At 38.2% G+C, this 24297-nt stretch overlaps 4 protein-coding genes across 15 annotated transcripts; 3 read left to right on the top strand and 1 right to left on the bottom strand.

Annotated features, from left to right (window-relative positions):
- The first annotated feature begins 1988 nt into the window (after positions 1-1988).
- LOC112721368 (non-specific lipid transfer protein GPI-anchored 7) lies at positions 1989-5454 on the top strand. Its single transcript, XM_025772440.2, has 3 exons — positions 1989-3419; positions 3935-3979; positions 5094-5454. Exons 1-3 carry the CDS (start codon positions 3089-3091, stop codon positions 5186-5188), a joined length of 471 nt encoding a protein of 156 aa, XP_025628225.1. The 5' UTR covers positions 1989-3088; the 3' UTR covers positions 5189-5454.
- A 139-nt stretch (positions 5455-5593) lies between these two features.
- On the top strand, positions 5594-9657 carry LOC112721367 (serine/threonine-protein phosphatase 7 long form homolog). The gene is made up of 4 exons (XM_025772439.2): positions 5594-6616; positions 7115-7856; positions 7974-8061; positions 8154-9657. Exons 2-4 carry the CDS (start codon positions 7672-7674, stop codon positions 9144-9146), a joined length of 1266 nt encoding a protein of 421 aa, XP_025628224.1. The 5' UTR covers positions 5594-6616; positions 7115-7671; the 3' UTR covers positions 9147-9657.
- Positions 9658-14753: 5096 nt separating this feature from the next.
- On the top strand, positions 14754-18244 carry LOC112721363 (copper chaperone for superoxide dismutase, chloroplastic/cytosolic). 3 transcript variants are annotated; one of them, XM_025772434.3, is made up of 6 exons: positions 14754-15235; positions 15321-15350; positions 15590-15662; positions 15913-16047; positions 17414-17637; positions 17770-18244. In XM_025772434.3, exons 1-6 carry the CDS (start codon positions 14999-15001, stop codon positions 18031-18033), a joined length of 963 nt encoding a protein of 320 aa, XP_025628219.1. In that variant the 5' UTR covers positions 14754-14998; the 3' UTR covers positions 18034-18244. The 3 variants fall into 3 exon arrangements, with proteins under 3 accessions (XP_025628219.1, XP_025628218.1, XP_072063005.1); XM_025772433.3 differs by having other exon boundaries at positions 14757-15235; positions 15826-16047; XM_072206904.1 differs by having other exon boundaries at positions 14805-15235; positions 15835-16047.
- A 699-nt stretch (positions 18245-18943) lies between these two features.
- Positions 18944-23815, bottom strand: LOC112721361 (nudix hydrolase 14, chloroplastic). Of its 10 annotated transcripts, none has more exons than XR_011867570.1 (8): positions 23405-23735; positions 21541-23223; positions 21124-21229; positions 20884-20985; positions 20250-20342; positions 20062-20154; positions 19895-19993; positions 18944-19435 (listed from the first exon to the last, which is right to left on the bottom strand). XR_011867570.1 is itself a non-coding variant. In XM_025772429.3 (7 exons), the coding sequence occupies exons 1-7, from the start codon at positions 23620-23622 to the stop codon at positions 19199-19201; spliced, it is 924 nt and encodes a 307-aa protein (XP_025628214.1). In that variant the 5' UTR covers positions 23623-23815; the 3' UTR covers positions 18944-19198. The 10 variants fall into 10 exon arrangements, 4 of the variants coding, with proteins under 4 accessions (XP_025628214.1, XP_025628213.1, XP_072063004.1 ...); XR_011867569.1 differs by having other exon boundaries at positions 20250-20356; positions 20884-20961; XR_011867568.1 differs by having other exon boundaries at positions 20884-20961.
- Between the last annotated feature and the right edge of the window lie 482 nt (positions 23816-24297).

Below are 24297 nucleotides of genomic sequence, written 5' to 3'. Positions count from 1 at the left end.
CTAACCCGAGACACCATCTCAGTAACCTTAAAAGTCGAATGTATTTGGTTGATGCATCCGATGCGACTTGTTGCAAAGCTCTCCCGATGATGTTAATCAAAGCCGCGATGAAGTGGTTAGATACCTTACCACCTAGGTCGGGTCACTTGTTTCGATGACCTTGCAAGAAAGTTTCTTACCTAATTTTCAATTTAGAAAGATAAAGTCAAGTACGCTCCTGGTCTCCTATGGGTCAAACAAAAGTTCGGAGAAACTCTCGAAGCTTATATGGAAAGATTTATCAAAGCTTGCTTGGAAATTCAAAATCTATCTACAGAAGATGTAATAATGGGGCTAGTCAACGGCCTCAGAGAAGGCCCATTTTCTCACTCCATATCAAAGCGACATCCGACTTTCCTGTACAAAGTACAGGAGTGAGCAGAAAAGTACATCAACATGGAAAAGAATTCCCGACTTAAAGAACCAACTCCAAGACAAAATCCACCTTATCAAGCTCGGGATAAGGAGAAGGAGACAAAGAAGAAAGATGAGTACAACTCGGATAAACCTTGAAGGTATCATAACTATACTCCTTTGCAAATTTCTCTTGTTGACATCTATAGAGAGATTTGCCATACCAAAAAAACTACATTTAAAAACTAAATTTAATACCACTTATTTGGTTTAGAATTTTTCTTTATGGTTTATATGGAGCTAGTTTATTTAGTGGTTATAGTCTCCAATTCTCTATGGGTTTGATTAATATAATTTTGAACTTTGATTTATTAGGTCTTGATATTTAATTATAATGGAATTTGAATTATGATTTGGAGCGAGTTTAATCATAATTTGAATTTTGAACTTTTATTTTGATTCTTGAGTTTGATTATTATTTTTAACGTGTTTGATTATAACTGCATTTTGAAGCATGATTTAGACTATGTTTTTATTATAATATGATTTTTGAATTTTGACTTGGATTCTTAAATTTAATTATAGCCTTGAGTGTGTTTGATTACAACTATATTTTAAAATATGATTTTAAGTGTGTTTTATTATAATATAATTTTTGGACTTTGATTTAGATTATTGAATTTAATTATAACCTTGAGCATGTTTGATAATAACCAGATTTTGAAGCATGATTTAGATTGTGCTTGATTATAACCTATAAATGCAGAAATGGAAGTAGTGGACGTGCTTGTAAAGAAGTGACAGAAAAATGGGCGATCAATGTCTGAGGTTGCTGAAAAGTTCTCAAATTACACCTTCTATGTTACTAGGCAAGGAGACCAGAATCAGCAGTCCAAGAGAAGCAGAACAAAGGTGAAGAACGAGGTAGTCTAGCTTGGAGAAGAATGAAGTAGCAAGCAGCGAAGAACCAAGAACGACTAGCACTATTGGTAGTTTGTCCGGCCTCTGACATGGCAGTGACAATGGGACAATGGTAGTTGGTGAGGAGAGGGATTGAAGGAGCGAGGGTCCGAGGAAGATGGCAGAATCTGAAAAGGAAGGGAAGGTGCATGACCTAAGAAATGAGTGGTTGATTTGTATTAAATTTGTATTAAAACTCTCTCATGTGTGTGCAACCGTATCAACCAGGTCAGTACAACGGGAGTCACGTTTGATATTTTCATTGGATTTGACAGACCCAAGTGAACATGAGGGATCGATATGTCCAGATTTTAAACAGATTAGGAACTTAAATGTATTTTCAAATCCTTGAAAACTTAAATGTCTGCAGATTAAAAGGTCAAGAATTTATTTATCATTTTTTCTTTTTTTTTTTTATAACAAAGTCTTTCTCCTTTTTCTCTTTTTTTTTTCTCTCAAAATTCGCACATAGCTCAAAATAATGTTTTTCAATTTTTTATTTTTTTTTAGATTTTTTTTGTACAATTTATTTTAAAATCTAATTCTTTTTTATTTTTTATTTCTAAAGAAAAACATAGAAAGACATATAAATTATTTTGCATTAATAAAAGAAGAAGAAGGATGATGAAAAAGAAGAAAATAAAATATATATATTTTATAACAAATTTATGTATTTTACCATAACATTTATGTGTTATTACAATAACTGAAACTCGTGTTTTAACTAAAACTGCCTATGTATTTTTCAACTGGAATTAATTACAGCATATCGAATTTTAGCCATATAAAATACATTATGGCCAACGGATCACTGGCTGAATAATGATAATACAGCTCATTTTGTCACATATCAGAAGCTATCATTTAGTTGGTTGGATGCGTTCTGGCCTCATGCTGGAGAATGTATGACCCTTTAATCCCTCTGATATTTTTGGATTGTTAAGTGTAATACTCGCTATTCTATTTTTGTGATTAGTTCACACCTTTGAAAAAGAAAATCATGGAAAAATTAATAAATAAAAGAGCACAGTTGAAGAAAAACACCACATATTTGTAGAAAACAGTGTGTTGTCCAATTCAGCACATTGGCTAAACCATCCCAAATTATCTTCATGTTATAAAATAATGAAATATGAAATGTTAATTAAAACTGATTGTAAATATTAGAAACAAAAGTGAATTACATAAACATGCACTAGCAATAAATTTAAATTTTTAATAAAATAACTATAGGAAAAGTATATAAAACAATAAATACTAATTAGTTATTTATGCAAAATATGAAATATATATTAAAAATATGTTAAAAAACATATATAAATATACACAAAATATATAATAATTAATTTTTGTATAAACATACTATTTTATTAATAAATTAAAAAATAAAATAAATTACTTTACTCCAAAATTTTATTATTCTCACTATTTTTTTTTCACAAATTTATAAAAGTAAAACACATGTAAGGTGGTTTTAATTTTCCCTATTAGTATAAAATTCTTAACGTATAAAATTCTTAACGAAAAAGGCAGCGAAGTCACGCCGTCACGCGCAGGATAGAACGTGGGCCTATTCAACGCACCAAAAAGCTGAATTAAATAAATTTGGCTACCTAGGCAGGCAATTGCACCTATAAGTAAATTCATTTCACATTCATACAGTAGCAAGCCCAGCAATTAAGCGAATACTTACCAACCAAAACAGAAGAAAAAGAAACCCAGAAGATCTGAAAAAATGAGTCTGAGCAAGATGCATGTTTCTATGTTTGGTTTGGTGTTGGTGGTAGTAATGATGAGTGGCATGATGGGTTTGAGTGAGGCAGCATCAAGCAGCAGTGACAACTCTTGTGCTTCTCAACTGATTCCATGTGCCGATTACCTGAACTCAACGAAGCCACCAAGTTCTTGCTGCACGCCACTCAAACAAACCGTTGCGACGCAACTAACCTGCCTCTGCAACCTTTTCAATACTCCCGGTTTGCTTGAGAGTTTCCACATCAACGTCACTCAGGCTCTTGAACTTAGTCGTCACTGCGGTATCACCCAAGGCATCAACAGCTGCAAAGGTACACTTCTTTATTTTTGCCAAATTTACTTTTTTATCCCCCGTTTTTTTGTTAGATCTAAATACTAGTACTTTTGGCTTTCTTCGCTGACTTTGTGGCGAATTAGTCAAATTCTTAGTGAAAGAGTTAGTATTCAATTTTCAATAGAGATAAAAAGGAAAATTGTTTTGTCACAAGCTCTGACAACACCACCGCTAGTCCACTACTGGTAGGCAAGATCTTTGATTAATTAGTAAGTGACAGATTATGATCATCTAACTTTTATTGTTTTTTTTTTTTTATTATTATTGTTGAAATATACATTTGATTTTGATTTCCTGGTCTTTGTCCCTGTTATGAGTCAACGAATAATAGGCCATGTTTTTGTGAACTCTCTTTATTGTGAAGTAGTTGTGGTATCAATAATTAAAAACTCTTTTTTGGTTTTATGTATCCACAAATTTCCGATTTTGTTAAATATTATATTCTTCTTACATTTATTAATTATCATTATTATTATTTTTTTTCGTTATTAGGATCAGCTCCATCTCCATCTTCATCTTCAACGACAACTCCACCAGGTAAGCAGTTCCTCAATTTGATAAACTAAAATAAGGAAAACATTTAATTTCTGTACCGATTGCTTAATCATGACGACTATGCATAAATACACGGCCAATTCGATTAGATTACCCGGGGAAAGGGTAAGAAAGAGAAACCAAAATCTGTCACTTCGAATTTGTCTCTTATCAAAAAGGCCAGCTAATCATTTTTTTTTTTTTTGAACAAAAGAATTCAATACAATAAAGTAGAGCTATAAAATCCTAACAGAATTTTAAAACAGAAATACAAAGACAAAAAGAACAAATAAAAATGAAACAAAAACGCCAAATTAGGTCGGGAAAAACTCGTAACTGCGCCTCCAATTTTGAATTTCTTTAATCTTATTTTTTCCGTTCCCACCAATTTTGAATTTCTTTAATCTGAGTTTACGCGTATGTTAATTTTGAAAGAACAGAGTATTCAAATAACTATTAGCCTTTATTGCGCGTACAAGATTTTGGGCTATTGTCAAAGGTGTCCCTTGACCTCAAATTAGAGCTGAAATAGACTAAACGATGAAGAGTGCATTATAAGCACATTTTGGATAGGTTTATAAATATTTTTTTTTAATTTTTAATTTATAAAGAATTATAATATTAATATTTAGTATAATTTTTTAAAAATTTATTTAAATATTTATAAAAAAGTTTAAAACATAATTTTTTATAATAAAACTTTTTTTATTATTTTTTATTTAAAATAAATATTTTTAGAATTAAAAAATTAAATAAATTATTTTTAATATAAATATTTATTGTTTATGTGTTTTTTTTCAAATTAATTAAGTTATTTATCTAAATTAGACTTAAAATATAAGTAGTAACTAGAATGATGAGTAACAACGAAGAGTTTTAATTTATTTTTTTAATATTTAAACGTGTAAAATTTAAATATATAAGTTATATTTTTAAATATTAAAAAATTGAAATTTTTATTAAAAATAAAAGATAATAAAAAAAATAAATATTTCAAAATTTGCATTTCAGACTCCGCATAAAAATACACAATCTAACAAAACATTCATCGACCCACAGAAGCTGCTAATTACATTATTCTAACTTATCTAATAAAAGTACATGTTTACCCTTGCAGCTACACCCGGAAGTGACAAAGGAAGTGCAGCAAGAGTTGCAGTAACTGGATTTTCTTTCTTAGCCTTGTTTTGGGCATCTATGTTGTTTAACTAGAGAAGGAAAGGGGGTTACCCTTGGAAAACCGCCATATATTCGATTTAATATCTATGTATTTTTCTATGTTGGCTAGTCAGCTATTCGATTGCGATCGGGTTCTTTTTTTTGTTTTTTCTAAATTAATTTGGAAACCCCTGATTCAATTTGAGTACATTTGTTTAGGGAGCGAGGCAGAGAAAAATTCAGTTCATAGACCTATTTGTGCTTCTTCTGATTGCATCATAGTTATTAATGATTTATGAATGGTATTATTATCAGACTCATCCCGGAAATATGTAACAAATTTTTCTCCCTTCCGCGATGAATTGACTGAGGTCAACGTCCTATACATTATACAAATATACTTTATCGATATATCCATTTTAGGAAATATATTATTTTTATGATTATTAAAAATTTTAAAAATTTATTTCTTAAAGTATTTTATTTTTAAGAGTAACTTTTTGTGTGGAATATAAAATTTTATTCCCATAAAAAAAGGTGGATTGATATACGAAGAAACGAAAAATAAAATATGAATTTATTATTAATTATTTAATTATTATGTTTCTTGTCAAAGAATTTTTCTTATTTCATCTTAACTTTTTCAATCTAAATAAAAAAGTTTTGAATTTTTACTTTTTTGTTGTGTTAAAAAAGAATACATATATTTAATTTTGTAATTACTTAAGTATTCGGAGAATAATTAAAAAGATAAATTAGAACTCATAGTCATTATTTTATTAAAAATAATTTCCAACTATTTGTTGCACTAAAGAAACAAATTTTTTTTTGTATAATACTCAATTATACTATTTTTCACTTTTTGAAAATAATATTCCTAAGAATACAATTTTTTTAAATACGTCTTAATCTTTTAAGAAAGTCTAGTTATATTTAAAAAAGGGCAAAATACTATAATAAGCCAACATCAATCCAAATTTACTTATATGAGCCAAAATGAAAATCGATACAGCAATGAGCCAGATCATATTTTTATGTAATTCGAACCAGGCTAGTTCGAACTTCATCTTCAAATAAATCGAACCAGAGCAGTTCGAATTTCAAAGAAAAAATTGAAAGTAAATCGAACCAGCTTGGTTCGAACTAGGAATGCAAGTAATTCGAACCACTCCAGTTCGAATTATGGGTAAATGAGGTCATCATGTAATTCGAACCACCCTGGTTCGAATTACGCTTAAGCTAGGTTGTTAGTAATTCGAACCACCCTGGTTCGAATTACTAGTGATTGGGCTATATAAGGAGTTCGAATCAGCCTCATTCGAACCATTCTCACCTTCTCCTGCCCCACCAAATCTCAGAGAAAACGACCCAGATTCTCTCCGAGAAAGACCTGAACGGAATACTCTGCTCATGGGGGACGATCCGGCACGGTTATATCGCTTGGACGGAGTCGCCCATATAGCTGGGGTCATCAACGAAGAGGTTAGTACGGAAATAACTTTGTTTTACCGGTATATGTGAGTTAGTGGTTTGGCATGCGGGTTAGATGTTGGTTTAGTTGGTGGTTTATTTTAGTGGTTTATGTTAGTGATTTCTGTTAATGGTTTATGTTAGTGGTTTTTGTTAGTGGTTTATGTTGGTGGTTTATCTTAGTGGTTTATCTTAGTGGTTTATGTTAGTGGTTTATCTTAGTGGTTTATGTATGTGGTTTATGTAAGCGGTTTACGTTAACGGTTTACGTTAGTGGTTTATGTTAGTGGTTTATGTAAGCGGTTTAGTTGTGGTTTTATAATGTTAGACCTTTCATGTCAGTAGCCTATGGTGGTTTCTAATTTAAGTTTCTTATGCAAATGGTTCTCGTTCTTGGATTTTTAAGCGGCTATACATAGTAAGATTTTTTGGTTTATCAATTATCGTGTTGATTATGTTTGTCACCGGTAATTAACCTGGTTCTAATAATGCGGTTCATTTCTTCCGCAGCCTCAGTGATGCATCAGAAGCATGCGGCGGCAGCAGGGCATGGTCCTGGATGACAGATACGTTCCGTACCTGTAGATGGCTGGTCTTTACCATCTTGCAAGGCTGAACGATAGATGGTTCCGGTTGGACGAGGCCCTTGTCAGTGCGTTTGTTGAGCGATGGCGTCCGGAGACGCACACGTTTCATATGCCGTTCGGAGAGTGCACGATCACACTGCAGGACGTGGCATACCAGCTGAGTTTGCCAGTGGACGGGCGTTACGTCAGCGGCTGCCTATCAGAGTTCCATATATACATCGAGGGTGGCCGTCCAGCCTAGGTTTGGTTCGAGGAGTTGCTTGGAGTGGTACCTCCTCCTAGCCAGGTTCAGAAGTACGCGGTCAACTGCAACTGGTTTCAGGAGACGTTTGGTGAGTGCCCGGAGGGAGCTGATGAGGATACTGTGCGTCGTTATGCCCGTGCGTACATCATGATGTTGTTGGGCACGCAGCTTTTTGCGGAAAAGTCGGGCAACCGCTTCACATCAGATGGCTTCCGTTTGTAGCTAGGCTGGAGGAGATGGGGACCTACAGCTGGGGTTCTGCAGCACTGGCATGGTTGTACCGGTGCATGTGCCGTGTGGCGAACAGAAATGTTAACAAGCTAGCGGGCCCACTTCAGCTACTTCAGTCATGGATTTTCTGGCGATTTCCTCGGTTTAGGCCTGCAGGATTTGAGATGTTCAGCTGTCCGTTGGCCTCGAGGTACTTTACTAATCTTTGTCTATTTCAATTTACTACACATAACCGCGTGTTCATTCATAATGTATTGGATACCCTAAGCACACATATAAGTAGCGGTAACACATGTGCATGTCGCAGGTGGTCAGGTTACATCCCTTCCAGTAGCGAGAAGGGTCTTAGAGTTCAGACGTGGAGGCTCTGGATAGACCGGTTGCAGGATAGAGAGGTCAGTATGTTACTTAATAAGTTTTTTTATTTAACCACGATTTACGAGTTGGGATCACGAGTTGCCCTGACATTGTATCGTTCTGGGTGCAGTTTATCTGGATGCCGTACAGTAGCCCCGACGTACTTCAGGTCGTGCATCCTGAGGTTTTGGAGCCTCGGCATATGGTGCTGTGGCGGTCTGTTACATCGCTTATCTACTTTGCCGTCATAGAGTGGCATCAGGTAGACAGGGTTCTTCCGCAGTTTGGAGGGGTGCAGCCCCGTCCACAGGCCGCCCTGAACATCGACTTTCTGATGTCGAAGGACGGCAGAGGCGGCGATCGATGGTTCCCGTCCCATTTGCAGAAGTGGCATCAATATTGGGACGACCGTACGGAGAGCGTGCTGAGATTCGATGTTGTTGCTGACCCTGGTCCGTCGCATCAGTTCTTGGATTGGTGGAGTCAGCACGGGAAGAGGTTTTTGTCTCCGGATCCGCAGTTGGGCGATCCGAGAGCCGTTGCTATTCCTGTTGAGGCCTCACAGCGGGGAGCTGGGCGAGTACCTGAGATGGATCGGCCTAACGACGTGCCGGACAAAAGGCGGGTTGATAGGAGAGCTCGCGTGGGCACACGTCGTAACCAGCGTGACTGGGGGTGGCTTGAGCGTGCTATGGAGGCTGGCGACGACGCCGGCCCCGCTGGGGGTCGACGACGACATCATCCTGGCAGAGGTAGAGGGCGTGCTGCGGTTCATGCCGCTGCACCTGACCCTGAGGACGATGACGATGATCAGCATGGGCCCGAGGGCGGGGATGGTGCAGGGGCGGCTTCAGTTGCTGGTGGTAGTACCCAGGATGGGGTGCACGGAGGTGAGTGGTATGGCTCAGGGATGGGTGACGGGGCTGAGCCTAGTGACGCTGGACTTGGGTCCGGTCCTTTTGGACATTACTTTGTTGGAGTACCCACCGACGACCAGCCTCAGCAGGACGGTACTCCATGGGTTATTCCCGGATCACAGTGGCAGGACTTCCTTGGGGCAGATACGCTTGATGCGGACTTCGGCAGTCCACGGTTTCTAGCGGAGATTTCGGCTATCATGTAGGAGGACGAGCCGGGCAGGAGGCGTCCTCAGACCCCTGGCACGCAGGCACCCTTAGATGTTGATTTGAACGAGCCTGCTACGACACCTGTTGGTGACCAGTTTGGTTTGGGAGGTACCCCACATTCCGCTTACACCGCTGCATCACAGTCTGTCGCCGGGCCGTCTGCCGCACCTGTCCATTTTACGCCACCCGCACAGCCTGCCCCGCATGAGGACGCAGATGAGATAGAGGATGAGGAGCCGTTTATCCGCAGAGGTCAGAGGCCACGGGTTCCCCGTCGTTGTGGGACAGGCTCCCACTTGTTTAGATGATTTACATTTCATGTATTTTGGACGTTAGGGTTCACTCATGTACCAGACCGATGTGGATTACTGTTGTTACTTTAGAGCTATTTTTCCTTGTTGTTTCCTCATCTTTTTGTACTTAAAAATCTGGTATTTACTTAGTGGATTAGTGACTATGTATTATCAATGAATCATATAACACTTTAGTTATCAACTTTTGCAGTCATGGGATTTCTAGCTATATTCAAATTCAGATGCAACTTTTTCATTACTAGAAGGTAAAAACATAAACAGATTACATAAGTCATCTTACATAACACGTAACAGGAAAAATAAAATCAATAAACACTAACAATAACAAGATCGCTACTACTGGCCCCCCGTGTGAGACGGTCCTCCAAGCTGTGGGCAACTCCTGCGGGTGTGTCCGGGTTGGCGACAAAGGCCACACCTCTTTGGCCGATTCGGATCTGCCTCGTCCATATTCGTCCGTATCCTAGTGGATCTCGGACGACCCTCTCTCGCACGCCTCTTGGCAGGGTCCGGGATCACGGTTGGCCCGTCGTAAGGTGGCTAGAATCCCTCCGGTATCGGCGGTGTGAATCCCATCTGGTACACACTGAACACTGAACTAATCTGATACACGCTGTGAACATAAGAGGACCAGGTAACCCGTGAGTAGGCGCAGCATGCAAGTGCGTGCTGGCACGGGAAATGAAGTGCCTGGAAGTACCCGCAGTCACAGGTCCGGGACGCAAGCGATACTCTGTAGGTACCCAATGAGAAAGAGCCCGTCGGAGTGGTCTCGGCTACGGTGAACTCGGAGTTATCCCGGTCATACAAAGTCACCGTGAAGCACCGCGAATTCTTCAAGTTGGCCTCTATACACTTCACCAAGTACTGACTGAATTGCTGTCCGATTCCCATCTGGGCCTCAGCCTTTCTACCCTTGCGAACAAAGAGTTCCGCAAGCCTTCCATATGTTGCCTTCACCAAAGAGCATACAGGGAGGTTTCTGACACCCTTTAGGATTGAGTTCACACACTCCGAGATATTCGTCGTCATGTGACCGAATCTCCGTCCCTCGTCACGATGCTGAGTCCATAAGGAATAATCAATCCGGTTCGCCCACTCACACATCGCCGGGTCTTCAGACCAAAGAATATCAAACCAGTAATCAAACTCAACCTCGGTCTTGGCATATGCGGCATTCACTAGAAGCCTACGTGCATCCTTGCCCTTGAAGGTAAGGGCAAAATTAGCCGCTACGTGTCGAATGCAGAATGCACGGTATGCAGATGGAGGTAACCAACCTCCGTCCGGAGCCTCAAGCGCAGCCTTTATGCCGTTATGCCTGTCTAAGGTGGGAGAGAAAGAATGACCAAGACTCTGCATTCTCACCTTCTACTAGTGCGAATGCAACGGGTAGAATGTTGGAGTTCCCGTCCTGTGCAATCGCGATGAGCAAAGTACCCCCGTACTTCCCATACAGATGGGTCCCGTCAATGCTAACTAAGGGCTTGCAATGGCGAAATGCCTGGATGAGCGGTGGAAACGTCCAGAAAAGTCTGTGAAAAAAAGCTTGAGACTCGTCTACTTGTCCACTAACTCGAACGGGGCTCGTCCGTAGGATTGCAACAGTACCGGGCATCGTCAACTGGACTCCCAAAACCCACCTGGGGAGCTCGTTGTATGACTCATCCCAGTCATCGTATACGAGGGCAATTGCCTTCTGCTTCGCCATCCAGACCCTCCTGTAAGTCGGCCTAAACCCGAAGTGTGCTGCCGTGGCATTTAGGAGCACCTTGACGCTGACGGATGCATCAGCCCTAACCATTGGCATAACGAACGCGGAAATCACATGATAATCCAAGCTCCTGTGGTCACTCGAGATGGAGGTCGCAAGACAAGTGTGAGGTCAATTGTACCGCTTGACCTCCCAAATGCCCTTGCGCTTCCGCAGACTCAGTCAAATCAACCATGTGCACCCATTCCCAAACTCAGAACACTTGCCCACATAACGGCGATGATCAGACTCCACAACCTTGTACTGTACCCCTCGCCGGATGCTGTAAGTCTTCACACTTAACAGGGCCTCGTCTTTATCCTGAAATTGCTGACCAACCTGGAACTCTGTCAAACCAGCAGTCCCTTCAGCATCTCTAGCTCCGAATCCAACAGAGTGCCCTGAAACACCCTCTTGCCTCATGGCATCTAGGTCAAAAGAGGAAAAATGTGGTGGATACTGCTGTGTGCCAGAACTAGAACCACCGACTACCAATGCAGGCTCAGTCGCTCCAACCTCGTCGCCGCTGTCATCCTCAATCATATCCGGCTCGACGTCGTCCTCCTCTACATCACCCAACACTCCGTCTCCGACGCCAATCGGTGGAACTCCCTGTAAAGCGTTCGGCAGAATATCAACTGATCCTACCACGTTGCCTACTCCATCATTCAGATCAACAGCAAAAGACGGGGAGGCGACTGGTTCGACCGCTGGCTCGTACACAGGGACGGACGAAGAAGCATTGGCAGGCCTGGAACTCGAACCGGCTGTCGCTGCTTCAGTGGTGGCATTCCGGTTCGAACCCCCTGAGCTGGATACCACATCAACCAACTTTGCCAACAACTCTGGTGTCCTCACCTCGGGAAACTGCCTCCGACATAGAAACATGACTTGCAGGTCCTCATCACTACCAATCGTGAAGCAATCATACTTCACCGTATCCTGCAAGACAGTGATTGGAATGCGATAGAAAAACTTCTTCACTCGCTTCGCACCTTCCAGACCAAGTTTCATCAGCACAGATCTAACAAGATCATCATAGCTCGTCGTTGGTTTCACAACAATACAGAGAGGATCCTTATCTGTAAACTTTACACCGGAGCGAGTTTTCCTCTTAATGGATCCTCTATGGTGAACCAAAACCACAAAACTCTCCTCACTAGCCATATTACACCCTCTATGAGAGCAACTCACGTTTAGAACCATATATATACTGCACTGTCTACCACTAAATCGAACCGGACTGGTTCGAATTCAGTTTGTGTAATTCGAACCAGCCTAGTTCGAATTACTTGATGCAGCGTCTCCCCATATAATTCGAACCAGCTTGTTTCGAATTATGTGCTACGTTTTCCTCCCAAGTAATTCGAACCACCCTGGTTCGATTTACTTGAATGAATTTCTCTCTTAGTAATTCGAACCACCCTGGTTCGAATTACTCATGAATAGAGTTCGAACCACACTGGTTCGAATTATATAAATATAGGGTTTGGCTAATTGCAGAAACGAATTTCACTTTGGCTCATTTAGGTAATTTGCAACTTCCCTTGGTTTATTCTAGTTTTTTGCCCTTTAAAAAATGTGCAAAAGAAAATTCACAAAGTAAAGTGAAACTAAAGATAAAAGTTCTTTTTGAAAACAACAATGCTAGGGAACCAGAAGGGTATTAGCTAAAAATCAGCTAAATACCTTTGGGTGAATCCAAAATTTCTACGAGTGAATATATATGGATGTTTCTTCTGCTAAGTATTAGAATGTTTCTTTTTCATACTAAATGTGTGTTCTTTTATATATTTTTCGAATTTTTTTGTATTGCAAATGTGAATGTCTCTATTTCTTTAAGAATTTCATATTTTTTTAAAATTTTATAAATATTTAATTATTTTTGCTAAAATATAGCTGAATATTTCTTTTGTTAAGTATTAAGATTTTTTTTTATATTAAATGAATGTTTTTTTTATAATTCATGGCCTACCCGCCTTGTCCAGTGTAGATTATGACATCTCCTTCGTCCATATCATCTTCGTAGCCACCGGAGACAATAACACTCGTTGCAATTGACTCATTGTTGGGGCTCATGGAAGCTGCCAGGTAATCAATGCCAGGTAAGTCGAAGGTGGACTTCGTGTTGAAGCAGTTGTCTTAGATGCGCTTGTTGAGGGCGTCGCGGAGAGAATGGAAGTCGCCGGCGTTTTAGGCAGCATTGGTGAGAGAAAAAGGTCTGTGTGTGATTGTTGGAGGTGGGTAGGTTAATGTGAGAGAGAGGAGGAATGCTTTTTATAGGTTTTAATTACGTTTATTTAATCAATTTTAAATTTTTTAAATTTTAAATTTAAAAAATTTAAAATTAATAATTAATATAAATTAATGTGGTTTTGTTTAGTTTTTGGCTGGTAACCTCTTGGTTCTATATACTTTTCCTTTTGAAAAACAAAAAGTATTTAATATTAATACAATAGTTATTAAAATCAGAGAATCCATTGGTTTAACTGAAAAACTATTCGTCACCAAAAAAAAAAAAAAAAAACTGAAAAACTATTCAGCCGATATAATCGGCCTTGTTAAAATATTAAATCGAATAAATAATTAATCGATTGAATTAGTTAAAATCTGATAAAAACAAATTGCTTCACAAAAGTCACCAAAAAAAAAAAATTGCTTCACAAAAAAATAATTTATAAATTGGTCATCAAATAGGTCGTTCACGTGCATGGGCGAATTTGCAAAAACTTGAGGAGAATTCTTGAAATAACTCCAAAAATTCTTTTGGTTGAATTCAAAACATTAGAATAATATAATAATTAACTTTTTATTTTATTATCAATCTCTTCACTTAAAATTTTTTTAGTAGTCTTTTGTCTCTCACCAACTTACCAGTTAGTCAAACTAGTTATTTTACTTATATGTGTTAATATATATTCGTTGAAATATTTAGTTAAATTATGATTTATTTAATTTTATTTCATGTTTAATTAATTTAAATATGTTGAAATATTTTCTCTTTGATTCTTGTATATATCAAATATTCTGAAAGCACTAATAAAAAAAAAGTTAAAAAGGGCAAAAAAGAAAATTAAATTTATGGAAAAGTAAACAACTTCAAAAGTTTTCATTTTGATATCCAATAAGTGTCTTTATTCTTTAGAAATTAGAAGAGTATTTAGTTAAGAAAAACTACATATTAGGGAGAATTTTATTATACGTATATTTTACAAATTACTAAACATAACAACCGAAAGAATATTAATATACTATATTGAATAAATGTATTTTAAAATTTTGATAAGAGAAAGTCTAGGAACCAGCAACTTTTGTATTTTGTCGTGAACACTTAACCATTAAAAAAAAGTGAGTAATCTTCTACCATTAAATATAATTTCACACCATTAAAAACACTATTGATAGCCAATTGATGGTTACAAAATAAAAAAATTGCTGCCCATAGCACTCCTGATAAATATGTTGGCAATCAATTACAGTATTATTTTTCAAAAAATCTTAATATGGGTGTAAATAGCAAAATTTAACCAAGAGTCGTCACCAAAACTCTACCCAAGAAGAAAAATATAGATTGAATTGAAAGTGGAAAAAAGAAAAGAAAGAACAAAATGGTGAAAAATAAATAAAAAACAGGAAAAAAAATGAATGGAATGGAATGGAAGGAAAGCTGTGGAATGTGGATTAATCTAGAAGTGGTAAGGAGGAGAGAGATGAGTAAACCTGCAAGGCCGTAAGCATAGTTGTATGAGACAGCGAACATAAAGAAAAAGAATAATCAATTATGAATATGGCATTTCTGAGAACAGTGGCAACTACCACTACCACTGCTATTGCTGCATCTGCTATTCCTGCTGCTTTCGCCTTTTCTTCTCTATCCTCTTCTACTTCTTCTTCTCCTTCTCAATCTTCCAAATCGCCAAACTCACCCTTCTCTCTCAACCCCAACCGATTCGGCCTCGTTAAAACATTTGCTGCCCCGCCCTCCCCTCTCCAAATGGACCACAACACTGCTTCTCAGGTATTCCCCCTTTTTAATATCTCTCTAGAATCTTCCTCTTCTTACTTATTAATTATTGATTATTCATTATATCTCTCTCTTACAGAACCATCATTCTTCCTTGCCGGAGTTACTGGTCAGTTTCATTATCTTCTCTATCTCTCTCTATTCTTGTATTAGCATCCGTGCAATTGCAAATTTGGATAGATATCTATTCGTCTAGGTTCAGCTAAGGTTAATCCTTCAGCTAATTATTATTATTATTATTATTATTATTATTATTATTATTATTATTATTATTATAGGGGATTGGGAATAGATTCTTTGTAATGGAATTGGTTTAGTTAATTTGTCCGATCTTCTGATTTGGTGTAGACGGAGTACATGGTGGATATGAAGTGTGAAGGTTGTGTTAATGCTGTTAAAAACAAGTTGCAGACCATCAATGGTACGTGTTCTGTTCTGATGAATGTTTTCTTTGAACCTCTGGATCGGCTAGTGCAATTAATTTCTATTCACAAGTGACCAACCTGTTTGGATTTTGGAGTAATTTAATGAATTGGAATTTATTTTTTTCTACGGATATACTACTAAATGCATTTTCATTTTAGATATATCAGTTCACAAATTTCAGTTATGGCATCCTACACTGGAGTGTTCATCATTTATGTCAAACTGGTCTTGTCAACTTTCTGCAGGAGTGAAGGATGTAGAGGTGGACTTGAGCAATCAGGTAGTTAGGATTCGTGGTTCGACTCCAGTGAAGACCATGACTGAAGCTTTGGAACAGACTGGTAGAAAAGCCCGATTAATCGGACAGGGAACACCTGAAGGTTTGCTAGTAGATTTCTCGCTTGGTTATGATTTATCAGTGGAAATTTTATCACTTTATTCTACTTGATGAGTATTGAGTAACAAGTATAATGAGTATGACCAGTTTTGCGTCAAGTAATTTTTTTGTGCATGAACCCTAAACCCTTAGGCCTTTAGGAATATTGGAGAAACCAACTTCTGAACTAGTAACTACTGATAACAAACTTCAATTAACTTCTAATTACAATAATACCTCTTATTATGAAGGGTAGTAGAATAAGATAATTATGAAATGATGCTAGTATGTTGATGGATATGATCAACTGTTCTGCCTATCAGGCTCAACCCTGAGCAATCCTTATTAGATCAGGTGAAAAAATGGATCTTGATACATCTATATTGGGGGCGCATCTTCTATCCCTCATTATTGTTGATAGGATTGTTAATGCTTCCATTTTCATGACACACTAGGTTTGGCCTGTATTTGTCTTTACCTCCTTTGAATTCATAGTCTAATGAACTAGAGCATGCATTAGAAGACTTGGCTCTCACTTTACACAGTTTCTTAACAATTTGGCAGTAGCACTAAAGACTTAATTTTATATGTTTGCTAAACCCCATTTTCTGTAGATATATATGTTAAGAGGTTGATGATTGAAAATGATCTTATTGGAAATGATCTTATCTGGGACACTATTGTCTCCAATAACGTTTCTATTCTTTATCAGTTTCTTTTGTTCTGAAAATTTTTTTCTGAAGATATAGATCTTATGTGATCTTGATTTGAATGACTTATTTATAGATATTGTTTATGATGGGATGTAATGGCATTGTTTGCTCCATGTAACCACTAACCAATGGGGGAAGGCTTTGTTATTGTTGTATTAAAAGAAGTTATTATTTTTGAGAAATATTATTTTTGTTTTGTTTAGACATTTTATTCATACATGAAATGGGAGCTATTGTACCTTTTGTAATACATGTATTATCAATAGCTCTTTGTGAAAATAAAGAAAACTACAAGATTAAAAGCAAAACAAGAAAATGAAGAAAACTGATGAATTGACATATAGCAGAACAGTAGGATTGTCAGTTGTAAACATCTGTCCAAGTTTGTTTCCTTAAGAAAATATAATGCCTGCTAAACTTGATGATCCTCCCATGCTGGATCATTTTCTATGCCTATTCACTAGAATGGCTTGCAGATGATCTTATTTTGTCGTGTGAGGTCTCTAGATCTCCTTGCATTTAATAATCTTGTCATTGAATTTGTTATTAGTAACTTAGTCCAATTAATGGAATTTCCAACAATGTTTTACTTTCCTTTTTGTTGTTTCAGCTGTGACATCAGTTTTGATTCAACCAAATCTCTCTTTTGCTTTACAGACTTCTTAATATCTGCCGCTGTTTCTGAATTCAAAGGTCCAGACATTTTTGGAGTTGTTCGCCTAGCTCAAGTAAACATGGAACTAGCTAGGATTGAAGCCAACTTCAGTGGTTTGTCACCAGGAAAGCATGGTTGGTCCATTAATGAGTATGGGGACCTGACTAGAGGTGCAGCTAGCACTGGTAAAGTATACAATCCAACAGACGGGGAAGATGCTAAACAGGTTTGCTTTTTACATGACCTGTGGACATATATTTTTCTTGATATTTGGCATAAACCTTTATCTCTTAATGATTAACAACTGATATATAGATATTTGTAAACACTAATGTAAGTTGCTTGGTTTGACCCTCAGCCACTTGGCGACCTGGGAACATTAGAAGCTAACGAAAAGGGCGAAGCCTTCTACACTGGGGTCAAAGAAAAGCTCAAGGTAGGTGATCTTATTGGACGATCAGTGGTTGTATATGCAACTGAAAACAAATCAGAACATGGTATAGCTGCTGCTGTAATCGCCAGAAGTGCAGGGGTGGGAGAGAACTACAAAAAACTCTGTACATGTGATGGCACCACCATTTGGGAGGCAAGTGACAGAGATTTTGTCACAAGCAAGGTCTGAATCCATATAAAAGTAATTCCCTGAAAAGTGAAAACCAACGGATTGTGATTCAGATGCCTCTTCACCCTGTAGTCCTTTATGCTTTTTAGGGTTTGTACACTATTGTCACGTTTTGTGGGTTAGTGCATCATTGTAAGTTTGTAACATTCTGTGAGCTTATACTTCAATTTTTCATAATAAATTATACACTTATAAAGGTTAGGTACTCAAATAATTTCTTCGTGCCCATCATATTAGTGGGGTTATGAGGCAATATATTTAGGCGTAATCATGGGACTATGGCAGTGCATTGAGTAGTCACAAACTACAGAGTGTATTCACTCAATTGAGTCAATCCGTGCACATCTCATGTAACTCTTCAAGATCCTTGAATGCTACAGGTTTTCTGGGAAAGATGTAGAAAGATTACTGCAAAACCTTTATTTTTCATGAAAAAAGAAGAAAGGTAATATATAGTTTTTGTTTAAGGACTCGAGGATGGGAGTGCCTTTGTGATTTGGATAAGCAAATTATATAAGAAAATAACTCCGTATTGTGCTAAAAACATTGAAAGAGTAGGTACATCAGTATTGTAATAGCATGATTGGTTAACTTCTATGTTTTTGCCATTTGCTTTTAGTTTTCTTCATTCTACTGAACCCGAGTGATTTGCTGTGTTATAGTGAGCAAGTTACAATCATAGCAGCAAAGCCTTTAACTCCTCATTTTCTGAGATTTGTTTTATTTGGTCAACATGTCCATTTTGGTTACGGTGTGCCAGAATGATCACCTTTTTAAGAGTAAGCAAACTTTACAGAGGGTGGCTTTTTGGTCTTCAAGATATATAAAAGAGTAGGTACATTACGAAGTGACAATAATTCGCATAACTGGCTCGATATAGATTAAAAAAAATATAAAGTGAGAAAAGTTATAAAATAATAAAATAAAAAATTGATTACCGTTGAATATAAGTACAAGTCTCATTACATTGATTCAAGGGTAATTAGATTTTCAATTTTTCATTTTAGAGGAACTTGATTCAATTCGGGGGAAAAAAAAAAACCCTCCAAAGTACGACGTTGCTCCACTGCATACAAAAGGCAACGATAACCAAATTCTTTCTACAAGCTCTTTACCTAGTTCGTTTTATGTTTTCTAAAGCAGTATACCAAGAAAGGCTACTAAGCTAGGTTGGTGAAGGAGGCAATAGCCCCTCCTTGGTAACCATTTCAAACAGTGCAACAGCCGCCAAAGCCTTGGCATCTGCCGTGGTGCGCCACAGTTTCTTGTATGGTACTACACGTACCTTAATCAGCTCCCCATGATCACGAAGGCCGGTTTCTTTCCCATGTAGCTGTGTGATGATCTCTTTGTCAACACGCCCTCGGTACAGAAAGATACTGATCTCTTCATCACACCCTCCCTAAAATAAGTGAAAAGATCACCCCCTAATGAAGTAATGAGAGCAAACTTTATATGTGAAATGCACAAATTATGATTCCAGTATCCAGATAATTTCAGAAGTTCGTGAATTAAAAATCTACTTTGTTATTTTATATTTTTTAAAAAGTGGAAATTAAGTCGTGCATATAACAAAATTCATGAGCTAAGAATAAACTACAGTTTAATATAAGTAAATAAGACCCATAAGCGAGGATTATCAAATACTGTTAGATTGAACCACAGCCAGAAATTGAATTGAATGCTCACTGATTGGTAAATGCAAATCTAAAAGTACAATAACACGCTCAAAATACCAAACTAAATTATTGCACAACTATAAAGCAGTAGATGCATTATTAGCTCTTTTTTCAAGCGACAAAATTATTTATTTGCAAAACCAATAAAGCAATAAGGTCGATGCAGAATGCTTAAGGTATACCGGTGAGGGAAAAAATCTGCATCCTGTTGAAGAATCCAAGAAAGCAGTGAGATCAACCATGTCTTCAAGTTTTAACTTTATGCCAGTCTCCTCTTCAACCTGTCAGAGGCACAACTAAGCCATGAAGAGAATTGTATAGAGAGACAGAGACAGAGACAGAGACAGACCTCACGAACTGCAGTGCCAACAAAATCACCCTTGTCATCATCCAACATTCCAGCAGGCAATTCCAAAATAATTCTTCCAGTAGGAACCCTTGCCTGATAAATAAAAAATAATAAGCATAATATGGAACTCTAGTTAAAATGTTTGAAAAGAACATAGTTCTGTCTGCAAGGATCCAACATCTAAGAACCTGTTCAGTAAGGACAGCATAAGTTTCACCATCTGATTCCAGAAGTATCAACACAGTCACAGCAGGTCCTCTTGCAAATACAATACCTGGAACCTAATCACGGTTTACTTTATTATAAAGAAAGAAATCAGCATCAGGTGCGAGGTTAAAAAGTGTGGATAGATAAAACAGTGAGATATTTGGTACACAGCCATCTAATATGCCAGGCATATTTGGTTTGTGGGAATTATATGCACATGGATGTGAGATACCCATCTCATGAATATAGGAATCTGACTTACATGAGACCTCAGGCAGATGTTGAAGATTGCAAGTGCAAAGAAATTACAAGCAAAAGAGGAATGATGATGCCTGAGAACATAAGGTAAGAAGCAAAAGATCCTAATAGTTGTGCATTTTAGATACCACATAGCTCAGAATGTGGTATGCCTATGGATCAAATACTGTTAATACATTGCTTGCCATATTCAGGAATCCAATTTTTGGATATTGAAGAACAAGAAGCTATTTTTGAATAATATATAGAGCATAACAGGTAAAATGTCTGCTAGTTCATATCCCTTTGCTAAAATTAACACATGAAAATGGAAACATAGACTGGCTTATAGAACCTATTATGTAAATCATCCAATACCTTCTTCCCCGTTTGTTTGTCATAAATGTCAGCTTTAAATTTGAGAAACCCAATGCGCTTTCCAAACATGTCTACACCCTGTTTACACCAAAAGGAGTCCAACTAGTTTCGTTGATTTTGATTTGAGAACATGAATAAGACCAGAAGACTAACAGGTTAGTCATTTACTTAAATTACCACGTAACAAGGCCTAATTATCAGAAATCATATCCACTTTTTTAAGACTGATGATGCAATTACCTGAATTAGAACTTGTCTCAGAGCCAAGGTGCCATCAGCTAGAATCCCAGTCTCACTTTGCAAGTTATGCAACCATTGCTTGAATAAAGAGGAATCAATAGCATTCCTGCAATGGAAAACATCAAAACCAAACCAAACCACCACAACTGAGACATGTTTTTTATATAGCATGATAACAAGAAGAAACTGTGTGCCTATCAATTTTCTAACATTACATCTCATGGGAACTTGTCAAAACCTAGCATCTAATTGAACGAAACCTCCAATATCTAATTTGATACAAATCAAAAGCAATTACACTGAACTTTGAAATCCTGAAGCAATCCCACTCCACATAACTAATGCTTTGTTAAAAAATATGAGGAAACCACCAGTGCCACATGCCTTTGGACACGTCAGGTTACCATCAATACTAACCTTTAGTAATTAGTAATAATATCGATAGGAGTGCTAGCTAAAAAGGAACAATAGTCCATGTCAGCCATCAACATCTAGCTGTCCACTATATGATAAACCATCTTTAGCTGCCCATTTATGCTATGTAGGACATCACATATGTCAACAAAATAGATGCCTGATTTGTCTCCAGCAATGAATTCATATACTTTGTTGTTCACCTCAATAAAACTCACACCCGGTATCTTCTCCACACCTGTGTCCCGCATAGCCTTCCTTACCATCCGAGCTTCACTCCACCTACCAAGTGAAGCGTACGTATTTGATAACAGCGAATAATTCCCGCTATTATGAGGCTCCAACTTTATTAGATGATGCAGCGCTTCTGCTGCTAACCCAGCATTGCCGTATCTTGTTGCACCAGCAAGAAGGGATCCCCAAATTGCAGCATTTGCCTCAAAAGGCATCTGTGAAACCAGTTCCTTTGCTTCTTGAAGATAGCCAGCTCGCCCAAGTAAATCAATCATGCAGCCATAGTGTTCAATCTTAGGTTCAATTCCGTATTTGGACCTCATAGAGGAGAAATAATGGCGGCTCAGTCCAAGAAACCCAACATGGCTACAAGCAGAAAGGATGGCAATAAAGGTCACTTGATTTGGCTTGACTTGAGCATTTTCCATGCAAGAAAACATATGGAGGGCCTCCTTTCCGAGACCATGAAAAGCAAGTCCTGCAATCATTGTTGTCCAGGTCACTACCGTTTTATGTTTCATATTCTCAAACACATGGAGTGCTCTACTTATGTTGCCAGATTTAGCATACATGTCTATGAGGGCATTACACAGGGGGACAATCTTATGCATCTTATGCTTTTCAATGAAGTTGTGGATCCACTCGCCAAGCTCGAGAGCACCCAAATCAGCGCAGGCGGAGAGCACAGCCAGGATTGCAATCTCATCTGGCTGCACACGATGAATCTGCATTCGTCGGAAGAGCGCGACAGCCTCATTAGGATTATGTTTCTGCGAGTAACCGGAAACAAGGGTAGTCCACGAAACAACATTCCTATCCTTTTCAGGCATACTCTCAAACAAGTCGTGTGCAGTGGTCATGTCACCCACCTTAGCATAAGCAGCAAGGATAGCATTCCACAGGGAAGTATACCTGGAAGAGAGTGGGACTTCATCGAAGAGCTTCCGAACGCAAGACAAACGGCCACAGGAGGAATACACGCGAACAAGGGACGCAGCCACTTCATGATGGGAGTTCAACCCAGCAGCAACAGCTTGGGAGTGAATTTGGGAAGCAAGGGAAAGGGCAATTGGTGAATCTACTAAGCAGAGGACAGCCTTGAGTACAAAGGGGAAAGAATAAGAGTCGGGCCTGAGGCTAAGGCGACGAATAGAGTTGAAGATTGAAAAGGCAAGAGCGGGATTGGAGGAAGAAAGAGCCCATATAATGTTGTTGTAGACAAAGATGCTGGGGCAGTGCGTGTGGGTGTTGGAAAATACGGAGTAGGCATACGAGGGAAAACCAAGCGACGCGGAGGCGTATATGAATCGCGAGAGAAGTATGTCATCTTCAACAAGACCTGTGGTAAGCATGAAGGCCTGCATTTGGCAAAGATGCCTCTTATTTGAGCAACGCCCAAGCAGCTCTCGTGCCTGCTCTGCTCTTGCGCCTCCCCGACTCAATTGCCTCGAACTACGCAACGTTATTCCAGTCATTCATCAATTCATATGGATCGCAACAACAGAGAAAATAACTAGCAACCTCATGCAAATTAATAGGTACTACTACTCTCTATTCCTAGAATATTTGGTACATTAAAAAACTCGCAAAAAAGAAAAAAGAAAGGGGGGAAGGGGGGGGGGGGGAGAGTTACCAGAAATCAGAAGAGGAGACACCGGGTTCAGCTAGAATGCGAACGGGTTCGGACTTTTTATTGGGGAGCGTGATACTGTGACTCAAGTTCGGTGACTCGCTGGTCGACATCTTGCAGATGAAACCCTTCTTCTTCCTCCAAATACTACTATTATGAGCGTCAAGCGGACTGAACTTCTTCTTCAATACGACGGAGGCACTGCGAATAGCCACAGCCATTGAAGAAGCAGCTCAAGCTTCCCCTACTACAGCTACACCTGGCAAGCAGCTAGAAAGAATCACTTCTCTTCTCTGCTGTACACGTGTCCAAGTGTCGTGATTATTGGGGCTGAATGAGCAGGGACTTTCCTAGGCCCAATTATGAAAATGGGTAGGCCGGGTTGTGGTGAAAGTTTTGAATGACGCAAGGTCCAATGTAGTACAAAGATTCATACTGTTGTTATCAAGCTTGTTAAAAAAAAAATGACTCTTCACATTGTAGTCTCAATAGGAGAATTTTCTCTTTCAATAGGAGAGTTCTTCTAGAACACTAGGTTCTTCTCCAATAGGGAGTTCTCATCAACCTACATTTACACCAGCATTCTAACTAGTTTATCAATCTCTTTTCTTTAGCTTCACCACTAGTAGCAAAACACAGACATAGAACCTACAAGAAAGAAGCAACAGTAAGTGAGAGTAAAGTTGGACATGGACTTTATAGAAGGAAAAGTAATCAGTCTCAACAAACCAGGGGAACTAGGATTCAAAGTCGACTGTTTTAACATAGTTATCTCTGACAAAGAGATAGGTTACAAGGCTCGCAGAAATGCTTTATTGGGAATGTGGGCAATCCACCAGAAGTAACTGTCACTGAGATAGGATTAAAGAAGATACTTTTTAGCTTTAAAGACAGGA

This window comes from Arachis hypogaea, chromosome 11, assembly GCF_003086295.3.
Source record: "Arachis hypogaea cultivar Tifrunner chromosome 11, arahy.Tifrunner.gnm2.J5K5, whole genome shotgun sequence".
Classification (NCBI taxonomy): domain Eukaryota; kingdom Viridiplantae; phylum Streptophyta; class Magnoliopsida; order Fabales; family Fabaceae; genus Arachis; species Arachis hypogaea.
Note: the sequence above shows the minus strand (reverse complement) of the source record. Positions and strands in the feature narration are given on the sequence as shown.

What these genes read in the sequence shown, in the direction of transcription:
- LOC112721368 (XM_025772440.2), top strand. Translation starts at nt 3,089, where the DNA reads ATGAGTCTGAGCAAGATGCATGTTTCTATGTTTGGTTTGGTGTTGGTG. An exon ending in AGGCATCAACAGCTGCAAAG is followed by an intron (nt 3,420 to 3,934) that starts GTACACTTCTTT and finishes TTTCGTTATTAG; the next exon opens with GATCAGCTCCATCTCCATCT. An exon ending in TTCAACGACAACTCCACCAG is followed by an intron (nt 3,980 to 5,093) that starts GTAAGCAGTTCC and finishes TTACCCTTGCAG; the next exon opens with CTACACCCGGAAGTGACAAA.
- LOC112721367 (XM_025772439.2), top strand. Translation starts at nt 7,672, where the DNA reads ATGGGGACCTACAGCTGGGGTTCTGCAGCACTGGCATGGTTGTACCGG. An exon ending in AGCTGTCCGTTGGCCTCGAG is followed by an intron (nt 7,857 to 7,973) that starts GTACTTTACTAA and finishes TGCATGTCGCAG; the next exon opens with GTGGTCAGGTTACATCCCTT. An exon ending in ACCGGTTGCAGGATAGAGAG is followed by an intron (nt 8,062 to 8,153) that starts GTCAGTATGTTA and finishes TTCTGGGTGCAG; the next exon opens with TTTATCTGGATGCCGTACAG.
- LOC112721363 (XM_025772433.3), top strand. Translation starts at nt 14,999, where the DNA reads ATGAATATGGCATTTCTGAGAACAGTGGCAACTACCACTACCACTGCT. An exon ending in CTTCCTTGCCGGAGTTACTG is followed by an intron (nt 15,351 to 15,589) that starts GTCAGTTTCATT and finishes GATTTGGTGTAG; the next exon opens with ACGGAGTACATGGTGGATAT. An exon ending in CAAGTTGCAGACCATCAATG is followed by an intron (nt 15,663 to 15,825) that starts GTACGTGTTCTG and finishes TTTTCATTTTAG; the next exon opens with ATATATCAGTTCACAAATTT.
- LOC112721361 (XM_025772428.2), bottom strand. Translation starts at nt 23,622, where the DNA reads ATGGCTGTGGCTATTCGCAGTGCCTCCGTCGTATTGAAGAAGAAGTTC. An exon ending in ACAAACAAACGGGGAAGAAG is followed by an intron (nt 20,343 to 20,883) that starts GTATTGGATGAT and finishes AACCGTGATTAG; the next exon opens with GTTCCAGGTATTGTATTTGC. An exon ending in TTGGCACTGCAGTTCGTGAG is followed by an intron (nt 19,994 to 20,061) that starts GTCTGTCTCTGT and finishes TGCCTCTGACAG; the next exon opens with GTTGAAGAGGAGACTGGCAT.